The sequence below is a fragment of the Schistocerca serialis genome, chromosome 3, assembly GCF_023864345.2.
Source record: "Schistocerca serialis cubense isolate TAMUIC-IGC-003099 chromosome 3, iqSchSeri2.2, whole genome shotgun sequence".
Classification (NCBI taxonomy): Eukaryota; Metazoa; Arthropoda; class Insecta; order Orthoptera; family Acrididae; genus Schistocerca; species Schistocerca serialis.
Genome location: NC_064640.1, coordinates 867,464,403 through 867,479,023, shown reverse-complemented (window position 1 = coordinate 867,479,023; position 14,621 = coordinate 867,464,403). Strand labels below are relative to the sequence as shown.

At 42.1% G+C, this 14,621-nt stretch overlaps 1 protein-coding gene across 5 annotated transcripts in view; it reads right to left on the bottom strand.

Annotated features, from left to right (window-relative positions):
• The window catches only part of LOC126471009 (bone morphogenetic protein receptor type-2), a 378,855-nt gene that overhangs the window by 255,871 nt on the left and 108,363 nt on the right, over window positions 1-14,621 (bottom strand). For all 5 annotated transcript variants that reach the window (XM_050099064.1, XM_050099067.1, XM_050099068.1 and 2 more), the window contains one exon: window positions 13,079-13,178. In XM_050099064.1, the coding sequence (XP_049955021.1) occupies window positions 13,079-13,178 (100 nt within the window). The remainder of the gene's footprint in view (window positions 1-13,078; window positions 13,179-14,621) is intronic.

The window sequence follows — 14,621 nt, the reverse complement described above, 5'->3', positions numbered from 1 at the left end:
TAGCCACCTCAGCACCGATACTAATTTCTACCACATTGACACCGCAATGAAGATCTTTTCATAGTCAGCCATAGCCCTACAATGAAGCTTTGCTTCGAAATTTTCTTATACCAAACAACCCACTGTAAAACAAGACGGATTTTATTTTTAATGTACAAGAAATTTGTGGCTGGAAAATGTTTTGATGCCTATAGTAGCGTAGGTGAACATTTCGCAACCGTTCCAGAACTGCATTGCAAGGGCAGCATTTACTCACTAGAAAACATTGATAAAATGGATCACTCGGCACAAAAGAGCATTTATCTATAAAGCAATGTCTTTACCTGGCAGATCAAAGAATATTTTCCTATTGGCCCGACAGCTGATACCCACTACACACTTCATCAAGCTTCTGTAGGGGTATGGTTAGTTGAATGACAAGGTCACAACTCAGTCCTGTCAAGTTGCTAAGAAATAAAGTGCTCCTTGATGAACTCAAGAGCTCATCGTCTCGATCCTGTCGCAGGAAACACGGCTCGGGGAACAAAGTTGCGCTTTTATTCGATGAATACCCGTTTCTGTGCGTGATATGAGCCAATACTGACATTTAGAGTTAAGAGTAACAACAGCACACAGAATTCTTGGAACAGTGAAGCGCTGCAACCATTATCGGTTTCACTCAGGGACTGGCAAGCTGCACAGTATCAAAGTTGAAGGACCATACTGGCAGTGAACGGAGGTATTATGTGCTGGTAGTGAGAGCAACAAGGTTCCTTCGACGCGAATGTTTCCTCTCAGTGGTGAGTCAGCTTTCAGCTAGAGCATTTCCAATCACATAGCTTGAAGAGAGAGAAACGTTTCTTCACTTGTAACTACAGTGGTGACTGGAACCGTTTGGGGACGCCTAGTTAACGTTAATCAGTATGAAAGATTACTTTTTTTTTGCACTATGGGACTTAAGCAGCTGTGGTCATCAGTCCCATAGAACTTAGAACTACTTAAACCTAACTAACCTAAGGACATCACACACATCCATGCCCGAGGCAGGATTCGAACCTATGACCGTAGCGGTCGCGCGGTTCCAGACTGTAGCGCCTAGAACCGCTCGGCCACTCCGGCCGGCAGATCCTAATGTCCATCCATTCACGCAGTGCAGCTATTAGTAACCAAAAGGTAAACATTTTGATGGCTTGCTTTGTGATGAATACGCACAGATGGACTGTACACCAACTAGCAAAACAGACAGTAAGTCTGCAACCTTTTGGACATTAATGCATTATATGTTACAGAAAGGCTGACGTCGAGTCCTACGAGAAAGGCAGGTTGTGTCACGAAGGTAGGTCAGAGCTTGCTTGCTCGCTCAGCTCAGCAAACAAACTGTGTTTCTGCACCTGTTAACTCGTAACCAGGTGTGTAGGTACAAACGAGAATTGTATCTTCTACTGGAATCCGCTATTATAGAGTTTATTAATCCTACAATGATCGGAAGTCCATAGACCTTCTTATAATTTGTTACCGCTGTACTGGGGTATAATAAAATTAAAATCATGCAAGAATGATTATCAGCTGCATAAGGCACAACTTCTTGTATGAAACGAGGACTGTTAAACAGAAGAGATTAAATGCTATAAACAGGCCGTTATACCATTGGTATCGAGTAATGATATTAAATTTTGTTGTAGCAGTGTTAATCAGTAAGGTTTCACTACAACAGATTCCAGTAGAAGATGCAACTGTCGCTAGTACGTGCACGTGCAGCTTCGAGGTAACAGGTTTAGAAACGAATTTTTTCTGCTGAGCTGAGCGAGCGAGTTCAGGACTACCTTCGTGACGTACGCGCCGCGGCCTGTCTTTCTCGTGGGCCTCGCTGACCGCTAAATGACGAGCTCTAATGGCGTGTGATCGGAACACGCATTTGGTTGCGCTGATCTCAGATCCTGAGATTCAGAAATAATGAGACTGGTGTGAGCATAGCTTTGTCTGGGTATAAGGCACACTGCGTGCATTATGATAGACTGTGACACATGCTTTGCGACAGCACACCCTAAAGCAGAATTGTAGACAGAAGCGGATTTCAAATCCTGCGCTCTACAGTAGCTGTTAGCTCAAGAGTTGTAGGAAACAATGTCTTCAAACATTTCATCCAGTAACATCAAAATAAAACTTCCTACCAGGCACATAACTTCTTTAAAATAAGTATTCCACTGCAATTTTGTCATATGATGACATGGCTGGAGACCGTGGCTGTTATTTGAAGACAAATGTTGATGGTGTTGGGACAGCAACCAACCACAAATTTACTTTCAGTTCCTTTATTCAAAGGGTACCGTTACCAGTTTGAAATCGTTATGATTCATCTTCAGACGGTTTCCATGCTTTCCTTACAACATGTGGTGCGTTTTTTTCACAGATTAATTGTCCTAAAATATAAATAATACATAATTATAAGCACGCCACACAGATGGTTGCATTACAGATTTTCATTGGATGTGACTTACGTGAAATGTCGGTTTGGAGTGTGTTTCCATAACATTCGTCCAACCCATGTGAATACATTTCCACTGCATTCTTATCGTTGCACACGTAAATTTTTCTCACTGAACACTTTAGATTTGTCACAGAACAGATTTCTACCGCGCACCACATATTTTGATACATATAAAGTATTCCACTGTTCCTTAACTACGTCAAAACGTGCTGTAGGGTTATTAAGTACGGTGGGAACTAGACACAGTAGTAAACTTCACAGAACTGTTAACAATATTTGTAACACACTTATCATAAACTATCTTTATGCCTAATGTCCTCTTTTTTCTGTAACTTTCAACAGCCTTTGCCTTGCTAGTCGAAAAAGCTTTAGTTTACTGCATCCCTATTTGACTTTTGCACCACCGTAAGGCTGCACCATGTTTTTAATTGATAATCTACATGGTAACGACAGAATTTGTTTTGGAATTTTTCTGAGAATGCAAAAAAAGATGTCATAATCCATTCTACTCTGAACGATGCTACGATGTTGAAAAATAAGAACCTGTAATCAAGGTGAACCTACAAATCCAAGATTGATAACACTACCTTCACTCCTGTACCCCAACATGTTTCGACAAACTTTGACCGCCTTCGGTGGGTTTTCTTTTCTTATGTTTTCTCGCTATAGTCGATTTTATTTGCGAAATAAGAGAGAAAATATGTCCTTATAAACGATGTGGCATTCAAATGTGTGTGAAATCTTATGGGACTTAACTGCGAAGGTCATCAGTCCCTAAGTTTACACACTACTTAACCTAAATTATTCTAAGGACAAACACACACACACATGCCCAAAGGAGGACTCGAACCTCCGCCTGGACCAGCCGCACAGTCCATGACTGCAGCGCCAGAGATCGCTCGGCTAAACCCGCGCGGCGATGTGGCATTAAACTTAGTTTTATTGTTAAATATGTTGTGTTATAGGCGCTGAAGGCAAAAATTTTGATTTACCCCTCTTGTAGACAGCAGCTGATTACATCAGTATCAGGCTGATATTCGTGTGGGCGTGTTCACAAAGTCTCCAGCTGGTGGCGCTAAGCATCCAGTTCCGTAGTTTTCTATCTGTCTGAAGTAAGTAGACTGTAAGTGATTATAACGAGTCACCCTCCTCTAACATTACCTTTTTTGTTATAGAGATAACCGATACCATGTACACTATCGATTCTTGCATAGGTTAAAATTATCTCAGCTGTCTCATTAAAAGAATACATATGATTATGTTATCGATGTATTACATTTCAGGCTAAATTGTATAAAAAAAGAGATTAATGTGTTACAAGCGATGTGTACTGACAGTTAAAATTACTCTTCTTTTAAAATATTTGAAATTACGAAATTTCTGGAATACTTAAGATTCATGTTATTAACTGCACAATCTAACGCTACTTCTTAAATTTATTTCTAGATTGATTTACAAAATAATGATATATTTTAGCCAAGTTTCTTCTTTGGTAAAGAAAATTTGTAAACTCTATTGCATTGTAAACTCTTTGGAAATTGTGAGTACGGAAGAATGTAAGTAGTGGTGGGCATCCCTCTGATGTAAGTAGAAGTTTTCTAAGTTTGTCACCAACTATGTAATTATTGTTTTTTATGGGAAAAATGTAAAAACGGTCTGACGTTGAAAGATGTAATGCCGCATAATGAATAGCAAATATTCTAATTTACGGGTTTCGACTAACTGCATAATCTAGTCAAAAAAAACAACGTGAAGACTTCCTTGAAACTGAACTTATATCTGGTGTAATTAATCAGAAAGTCAGTTCCACGCTTGAGCTAATTTTAATTCATTTTTATTCCGCAGTTAACATATTATTTGCGCAAATGGTTTGTGCTGTGTTACGTGCTCATATTTGACACAGTTGAAACAGTGCGCCTATTTTTTAATGATTCTCAGAACTCGCTACAAAAAAGGCGACAGCGAGGAACTTAAAAGCTTTCACGGCTGAAAGAACTTTTGGCTGACTATCTCGGAGAGAATGACGACATGAACTAGAAAGAAACTCGCTGTAGCACAGTGGGCTTATTGAAAGCGGCAATAACTGTCACGTGGGTGACGCGCTGCCTCGAGTCGAGAGCACTCCAGTATGAAGGCCTTGTCTTGTGTGCGCAGGAGCTGTTGTATATCAGCGCTGCGAGCAATAAAAAGCCACGGCACAGCGCATTTGACACACGCGAGCTTTTTGTGGCCGCACTTTATTTCGGTCACATGCAACCGATGTTTTTAATGTCTTAGTGAGTGCTATGCACCGCAGGAAGATTGACTCCCCTCAAATGGACACCGACCAGACGCAAAATAAAGCTTTGGTGTCAGTACTGCATAGCGAGGAAAACGGTAAGATACCCAGAATAACGATATCGTCCACGGTCCGTAAGACTGTTCTTACTAAAATAGAAGGGCGTTTCGAAAGCAATATTTCGTCGTCAGCATAAATACTTTGGTTACTGTAGAAGATACGGCGTAATTTTGATGTGAAGTGAAAGGGACCGAAATTTGTATGTAGGTAATTACATAATCTAAAAGTTGAAAAAAAAAAAAAAAAAAAAAAGACTGACAGTAGTTAAGACAATGGGCGCGTACACAAGAGGGGCAGTTTTGAAATCCCCGCCGGCCGTTGTGACCGCGCGGTTCTAGGCGCTTCAGTGCGGAACCGCGCTGCTGCTACGGTCGCAGGTTCGAATCCTGCCTCGCGCATGGGTGTGTGTGATGCCCTTAGGTTAGTTAGGATTAAATAGTTGTAAGTCTAGGGGCCGAAATATCGAAAAAAGTCCTTAAGAACTTTTTAAGGGACAATCATTAAAGGCAAAAACTTTTCACCGACTTAGACTTCGTGCACCCTTCCTGTACCGCCGGGTAGGGACTTTGCCAACCGCTTCACGGCTGGAATCCGCCTTGCCCTGGACTAGGAGGGAGGGGGGTACATAAACACCGGACTGGAACACGCACCGATTATGACGTACGTAATTTAGATTAGATGTAGAAGATAGGAGAACACCTTAGAATAAACTGCAGCGATACCAAGTTGAGGGCCAGCCCAGTGCCAGGGGCATGCCCACTGGGATTAGCTCAGTGGGCCTGGCCAACACCCAGTAGGTTTATAGTAGCACTGGCACACCTGTAACGCTGCAGGTAGCATTAAGTTTCCTTGTAGATTAAGTAGCTTAGAAACACATAGCGGTAAGATTAGAGTAATAATAATAATAATAATAATAATAATAATAATAATATCACCTGTAGTGTAGAATAGCAAGCTGCATTTCTTTGTATCACTACTACGACCCACTAATGCAGTCAGGTAGTGGGTTAATATGTATAATGCAATGAACTGAATAAAGTCTAGGGGACTGATTACTTCATATGTTAAGTCACATAGTGCTTAAAGCCATTTGAACCATTTGTTCAAATCCACGTCCGGCATTCAAGTTCTCCATTATTTACTTCAGCTGAATGTCACAATGCTTCCTTATATAAGGCCACGGCCAATTTTCTTCTCCATAATTCTCCTGTACGACTATGTGCCCGATTTCTAATGACTCCGACGTTCACGAAATTTTTAATATTAAAGTTTATTTGTTTATTACTTTCATCCAAGAGACACCCTAACTTCTATTCGGTCGCTGGGAAACCCCCACAACAGCTTTCACTTAAGAATTGATTATTTATTGCCGTTTACACATTGCTTACGCAAAGCTGACCGCGGTTACCACTGAAAACACTGACATCATTGCGAACACTGTCTCAATATATTTAACAAGTCACGCTCCTAAAAATATTTAAGTGATCAAAGCGTGACTGAACGTTATTACAAATTTTACAGTGTAATACACGGAGCTGCAGTATAAATTTATTGTGTAAAGTAAATTAAAAGGAGCTGTTATTTTGAAGTCTAGAAATGATTTGAGACTGTGGAAAAAAAGAAAAAAATCGCTCTGCTATTCAGAGTTCGCCTTGAAGGAAGGGAAGAAGATATCATTTCAAACAGGAACACGCCTAGTAATACACTGAGATTTTCGATCTGTCCTTCGGGATATAACTTAGCTTTAACTTGCATTCAAGGGTACGTTGGTGAGTAGTGTAAACGTCTCTGAAAAAAGACGGTAGATCCGATTTAACGCCTCGTGCATGAAGAGGACATTAAAACAGTGAAGTGTTTATAAGTGAGACTGAAATTGTTTTTGGGTGCGCCAGTGCTATTAAATATATTTCTCTTTACGGTTTTGTTGAAGTGTGGAAAGGCTATCACGTAAAGTTGTTGGATGGAGCCAATCTGAAGTGCTGAGTGTGACTTTAGGAAACCAAATGCAAATAATATAAGTTTCTTGCAGTTGCTATAGTGTTTTCATTGAGGGAATCGACAACTGCGAAGATCAGAATCACTTGGATTATGTTAATGTGGTGCCTGAATCAATATTTATTTATGGATTAAACGTGATCTCAGATGTTTTACAGCGATGCGACTGGTCTGTTGAGGACTTCACACAGGAAACCATTGATAATTTTCAAGATATGGCAATCGAGAATAGTAAGAGAAAATGCAAGAAGCAGTTGATATTTTAGGCACCTCAACTGAAAACTGAGTACTAAGGTTTAATGTCCCATCGACTAAGACCCAGAGCACAGTTTCTGACTGGGTCATCTACTTTACTGAAAGAAAAATCTCCGGATTTGCCTTTAAGCGGGTTAGGGAAACAGATGGGGAAACTTCTGAAAGGCCGGACAGTGGTTTGACTCGGCGACGTTCTCGATGCCGTAGAGCAGACATGCGTGACAACTAATCAATAAAAAACGCACCACGTGTTCTAATGAAAGCATGAAAGCCGTCCGGCGATAAATTGTAATGATTCGAAACCGGTAATGATACCTTTTGAACAAAGGAACTTAAATTTGTGGTTAGTTGCTGCCTCAATACCATCAACATTTGTTACCTTAAAGTATTTCTAGCTTTCACAAAGCAAGAAACCTCCAATCTTTCCAGCTTCTGAGGAATTTCTTCTCGGGCGCTTTTTTCTAATGCATCCAGATATTCGTTGTCGAAGCACTTCTTGAGTTTTCAGCATATTTTTTAGACAACATAGTTGCGTGGAGAAAACAGCGATTGGTTTACTTACAATCAGTTATTCAAAATGACGGTCACAATGACATTATTTATTTAGTCGCCAACCTGTTTCTAAATGGTTCAAATGGCTCTGAGCACTATGGGTCTTAACATCTTAGGTCATCTGTCCCCTAGAACTTAGAACTACTTAAACCTAACCAACCTAAGGACATCACATACATCAATGCCTGAGGCAGGATTCGAGCCTGCGATCGTAGCGGTTGCGCGGTACCGGACTGTAGCGCCTAGAACCGCTCGGCCACCGGTTTCAAGCCGCGATGGGGTATCTTCAGGGCAATTTACACCATTTGGTCGCTCGCTGGAGTCGTCACCCTGCCTGTGCACGGTTGGTAACTACCAAATGGTGTAAATTGCCCTGAAGATGACCCCATCGCGGATTGAAACCGGTTGGCGGCTAAATAAATAATGCGATTGTGACTGTCATTTTGAATAGCTGATTTCAGCATATTTTCAGGAAGTGCACCCTTCATTAGTCCTTCACTTTGTAAACTCGACGATCTCTTTGCTTATCGTTTGTTTAGTACCTTATATGCATTAACGTACATCACGGACCCTTCGAGATAACTTTGCATGCAGCTGTGTTGGAGTAAAGCCGCAGTTAAAGCTACCGCAAACATACGTGAGAAAATACTCTCGAACGAATCGCAACTGTTTAACATTAAGTGTGGAGAGACAAGCTACGATACACTAAAATGACAAAAACCCTCGCTACTGGAAGACCTATGAACTTCCAAATAATGATAGAATTCCTGGCTTCGTTCACCTTAAGGTATCATCACAAAAGTAATTTACGCAAATAAATACTGTAACCATACATATCAGCCGGCCGTTGTGGCCGAGCGGTTCTAGGCGCTTCAGTCCGGAACCGCGCTGTTGCTACAGTCGCAGGTTCGAATCCTGCCTCGGACATGGATGTGTGTGATGTCCTTAGGTTAGGTTAGGTTTAAGTAGTTCTAAGTCTATGGGACTGCTGACCTCAGATGTTAAGTCCCATAGTGCTCAGAGCCATTTGACCAATTTTTAATAAACAAATATACTTTAATATTAAAGATTTCGTGAACGTCGGAGTAAGGAAGCATCGTGACATTCAGCTAAAGTAAATAACGGAGAACTTTAATGCCGGCCGGGATTTGAACAAATGGTTCAAATGGCTTTAAGCACTATGGGACTTAACATCTGTGGTCATCAGTCCCCTAGAACTCAGAACTACTTAAACCTAACTAACCTAAGGACATCAAACACACACATGCCCGAGGCAGGATTCGAACCTGGGACAATAGCGATCACGCGGTTCCAGACTGTAGCGCCTAGAACCGCACGGCCACACCGGCCGGCATACCAAGCACAGTTTGCTATGACCCAAGAGAGGGTATCTGAAGACTACCTAAGCACCTTGTTCCGTAGATGACACAGTTAAGTCCTTTTTCCTACACTATATCTACATCTACATCTATACTCCGCGAGCCACCTTACGGTGTGTGGCGGAGGGTACTTATTGTACCACTATCTGATCCCCCCTTCCCTGTTCCATTCACGAATTGTGCGTGGAAAGAACGACTGCTTGTAAGTCTCCGTATTTGCTCTAATTTCTCGGATCTTTTCGTTGTGATCATTACGCGAGATATATGTGGGCGGTAGTAATATGTTGCCCATCTCTTCCCGGAATGTGCTCTCTCGTAATTTCGATAATAAACCTCTCCGTATTGCGTAACGCCTTTCTTGAAGTGTCCGCCACTGGAGCTTGTTCAGCATCTCCGTAACGCTCTCGCGCTGACTAAATGTCCCCATGACGAATCGCGCTGCTTTTCGCTGGATCATGTCTATCTCTTCTATTAATCCAACCTGGTAAGGGTCCCATACTGATGAGCAATACTCAAGAATCGGACGAACAAGCGTTTTGTAAGCTACTTCTTTCGTCGATGAGTCACATTTTCTTAGAATTCTTCCTATGAATCTCAACCTGGCGCCTGCTTTTCCCACTATTTGTTTTATGTGATCATTCCACTTCAGATCGCTCCGGATAGTAACTCCTAAGTATTTTACGGTCGTTACCGCTTCCAATGATTTACCACCTATGGCATAATCGTACTGGAATGGATTTCTGCCCCTATGTATGCGCATTATATTACATTTATCTACGTTTAGGGAAAGCTGCCAGCTGTCGCACCATGCATTAATCCTCTGCAGGTCCTCCTGGAGTACGTACGAGTCTTCTGATGTTGCTACTTTCTTGTAGACAACCGTGTCATCTGCAAATAGCCTCACGGAGCTACCGATGTTGTCAACTAAGTCATTTATGTATATTGTAAACAATAAAGGTCCTATCACGCTTCCCTGCGGTACTCCCGAAATTACCTCTACATCTGCAGATTTTGAACCGTTAAGAATGACATGTTGTGTTCTTTCTTCTAGGAAATCCTGAATCCAATCACAAACCTGGTCCGATATTCCGTAAGCTCGTATTTTTTTCACTAAACGTAAGTGCGGAACCGTATCAAATGCCTTCCTGAAGTCCAGGAATACGGCATCAATCTGCTCGCCAGTGTCTACGGCACTGTGAATTTCTTGGGACACTACGGACATAAAGAAAAAAAACGGTTATTTATATATCACAATCTGTTACTACCATCATACTAAAACATTGCAGAGCACGCCCAAGTGTTTTAGACCACACCGTTCATCCTGCACCGTTGAATATGGAGCTTCGCAGCAGACCACCCCTGTGTGTTCACATGTAGACCCAACGACATGGTCAATCACAATTGAAGTGGGCACGGGACAATCGGGATTCCACCATAAATCAATGGAAACATGTCGGTTCTTTTGATGAATCACATTTTTGCTACACTAGATCGCTAGTTCGTCTCCCCAAACGCCGTCATCGAGGTGAACGGCGGCTCGAAAGGTGCAGTGCGCCACAGACGCAGGTTCGTGAAAGCAATCTTATGCTACGGGAGACATTCTTCTGCGCTTGCATGGAGCCTGTAGTAATAATCGAAGACACGCTGACAGCTGCAAACCAGCTGCATCCCTTCACGCTTGATGTCTTCCCCGACGCCGATGTCATCTTTCAGCAGTATAATTATCCATATCTCAGAGCCAGAACCGTACTACAGTGGTTTGAGGAGCATTACAGTGAACTCACGTTGGGGTCTCTGCGACCAAATTCGTCTGATGTAAATCCTATGGAATCCAACTGGATCGCTATCGGGCGCCACCACCGTCTATGCAAATCAGCGGCCCATTATTTACACGATATGTATGGAGACATGTAATGCTACACACTTCCACAAACCTACCAACAAACTGTCGGATCTCTGATAGAGAGAATCAGTGATGTATTTCGTTCCAAAGACGGACAAACAAGCTATGAACAGATGGTCATAATGTTCTGGCACGCCAGTAAACTTTTGCATGATTTGATGGTGGGTTTTGATGAATTCAATGAAAGTTACTGTCGGATCTTTTTGTACGTGTTGAGAATTTGAACTAACAAGGAAATGAATCACTTCAATAACATAATCACCTTTGATATAATTAAATTTTCGTTGACACATTTGAGTCTCATCTTCATCTACAAAAATGACAGAAGTTCAAGAATTGAATTAAAATTTGTGCCATGGCCAAGACATGAACCCGGGTCTCCTGACTTATTACACAGACCTGTTAGCCATTACACCACCTCAGTCTTACAGCTAACACAGCTGCACGGACCTCCCTAGTCCAAAGCCATCCCTAACACAAACTTCAATTCACATCTTGAGCTTATTTTCCCCTCCTTAGATTGTGATACTGCTAACGCTCTCCAGTATTGGAACAGTATCCTAGCATTAGACGTAATGGGGAAATCCCGCCTCTACCTCAAGTGTAGGTGATATATAGATATGATATTATTAAATTTTCCTTGAGACATTTGAGTCTCATATTTATCTATGACAAGGATAGAATCTCAAGTCCCGGCCATGGAACAAATTTTAATTAACTTCTGAAGCTTCTATCACATCATCGATAATCATCTTTGTTCAAAACAAGTGAACTGTTTGATTTGTTGGCTTTCATAGTGATGATGTAACAAAAAATGCGATGTTTTCCCACGCAAAAACTCTTGTCATTTTTATATGTACACATACCTGTTTAAGTCGGACATCATTTTGTGTGTGTTTTGACATTCAGCGTCACCTGAAGTTGGTCTAAGATCCTAAAGCCAGTTCGTAGCCCAATATTTCCTATTTAACATCGTTTCCTTATAGTGTTTCGTGGAAAGAACGCCATCTTCTCTTCAGGGACTCCCACTTCAGTTCTCAAAGCATCTCTGCAATACTTGAGAGTTGATCAAACCCGTCAGTAACAAATTTAGCAGCACGCCTCTGAACTTCTCTGTTGTCTTACATTAATCCGAGGTGGTGGGGATCCCAGACACTGTAGCAGTACACAAGAATAGGTCGCACTAGTGTTCTAAATGTGGTCTTCTTTATACTTGGGATGAACTTTTCTGACATTCTCCGAATAAACTGCAGTCAATCACTCGCCCTCCCTATAATTGACCTTACGTACTCATCCCATTCCATATCACTTTGCAACCTGATGCCTAGATATTTAACGAATGAGACTGTGTCAAAGGGAACACCACCAATACAATATTCGAACATAACGGGATTGTTTTTCCTACTCAATCGAATTAACTTCCATTTTCCACATTTAGAGGGCAAGCTGCCATTGATCACGCCAAATATAAATTATGTCTAAGTCATCTTGTATCCTCCAACAGTCACTCTACGACGACACTTTGCCATACACTGCAGCATCATAAGCAAACAGTCACAGATTGATCACCCTCGTCTGTCAGATCTTTCACGTACATACAGCACCAGAGTGGTCCTATCACACTTCCCTGGGGCACTCCTGGTGATGCCTACGTCTCTGATGAACACTCAATCGCCGTCCAGAGCAACGTACTGGGTTCCATTACGTAGTAAGTCTCGCGGCAACTCTCATTGTGGGGACCTATTCCGTATGCTTGGACCTATCGTCAGCAATCTGCAGTGGGGCATGTCTCACATGCTTTCCGGAAATCTAATAATATTGAATCTGCATGTTGTCCTTAATCCATGGTTCAGAGAATTTCTTGTGAGGGTACGACAAGCTGAGTTTTGCATTTGCATGAGTGATGCTTCCCAAAAACGTGTTTATTTGTGGACACTTGCTCTCTCTTTAGTGAACTGGTTTCCATTACGGAACATATTCCCCAAAGCAGCGGAATATGCGCATTGATTCACAATATTTACGTTATTAATTGCTATCCGTGACCAACAGGAGCAACTTTCAAGGTTTCACTGCTACCATTACATAAAAAATCATAGTTTGGCAAGTTTTTATTATTGTATTACGTAATAAAAACATACGTAGATTTATAAGTTCTCAGTAAGTAATAAAGAATCAAACAGCTGACTTACCTTGTTTTATGAAAGTAACAGCAGTCCCGTTGGTCTCCCAGTACGCGTAACAGAAATTCGTAGATCTCTCGCATGTTTTGTTGGTATGTGTGCTATTTTCCTGAGACACAAAAAAAAGCTTCTGTTAAAAGTGGCATTACTATATTGAGTCAATTTATAAAAGTTTTTATGTATGTTAGCCTCCTCACTTCTTTCCTACGGAACTCATACACTAATAGGATGAGGAGGAGCCAGAGAATACCATCAAAATTTGGCTTCCATGAAAGTTGCACCTAATATTTTTGAAAGAGGTTGAGCGACATTTCAAAATCGTTCTGGATGTGAATAAAAGTTGACGTTATGCGACTCAACTCGGGGAGAGCGCGAACGAGCACAATATAAAAAACTGCTCTGGCTCCGCATCCTTTCTTCTGCAGCTCATAAAACACATCAAAAAACCTTACGTGGACCACAGTGACAAACGCTTGTCAATATATCTTGTAGTTGTTAAAGTATATTGTTCACTCAGTTATCTTACAGTACGAAATAAAATTTAAAAAAAGAATTGTTCCTTATCATCTTTCTGATAGGTACTAGAGCGACTAACATTGCAAGCCATATTGCAGAAAGCATCACACACGGTGCACTGGCAAATACATGCGCTGATCAGTCAGAACATTATGAGCACTGACCTACTATCGATATAAACCAGTCCAGGCGACATCAGTGTTACCTGGCCAGGAATGACTGCTAATCAGACAGACACACATACAGTGCATGTAATATCAGTGAACATGCTGTCAGTGTGTAGAATGGGTAAAACGCGCGACCTGAGTTTGACCGAGGGCAGACTATGATAGCATGGAGGCTCACCACGAGCATTTCGGAAACTGTACCACTTGTCGGGTATTCGAGCAGTGCTGAGGCGAGTGTCTTCAACACGTGGTGAAACCACGTCCAGACGTCGTGGTGTTGGTGTTGGGCGGCCGTCCCTCATTACAGATGTCAACGTCGTAGGCTGGGCAGACTGGTAAAACAGGACAGGCGGCGAAATGTCGCGGAACTAAGATTGGTCTTTAATACTGCGCAGGGTACAAGTGTGCCTGAACACACAGTGCATCGAACACTCCAAAATACGGGCATCTGCATCCGACGATCCGTACATATGCCAATGTTAACACCATGTCACCGGCAACTACGACTGAAATGGGCACGTGACCATCGGCACTGGACGTTGGCGCAATGGCAGAGCGTTGGACGGTATGACGAATTCCGATACCTTCTTCATCATGCCATTGCAAGGGGCGCGAATCCGTCGACTTCCAGAGGGACAGATCCTTGACATCTGTACGGCAGGACGTAGATAAGCTGGCGGCGGCTCCATTATGGTCTGGAGAACATTCACGTGGTCACCCACGGATCCAGTGGAGCACATGCAAGGCTCCTTGACGGTCAACGAGTATCGCACATTGGGTGCGTACTACATACATCCCTTAATTACCATCATGTTTTCAGACGGCACTGGCGGTTTCCAAAAAGATAATTCGCCAGTCACAAGGCCAGG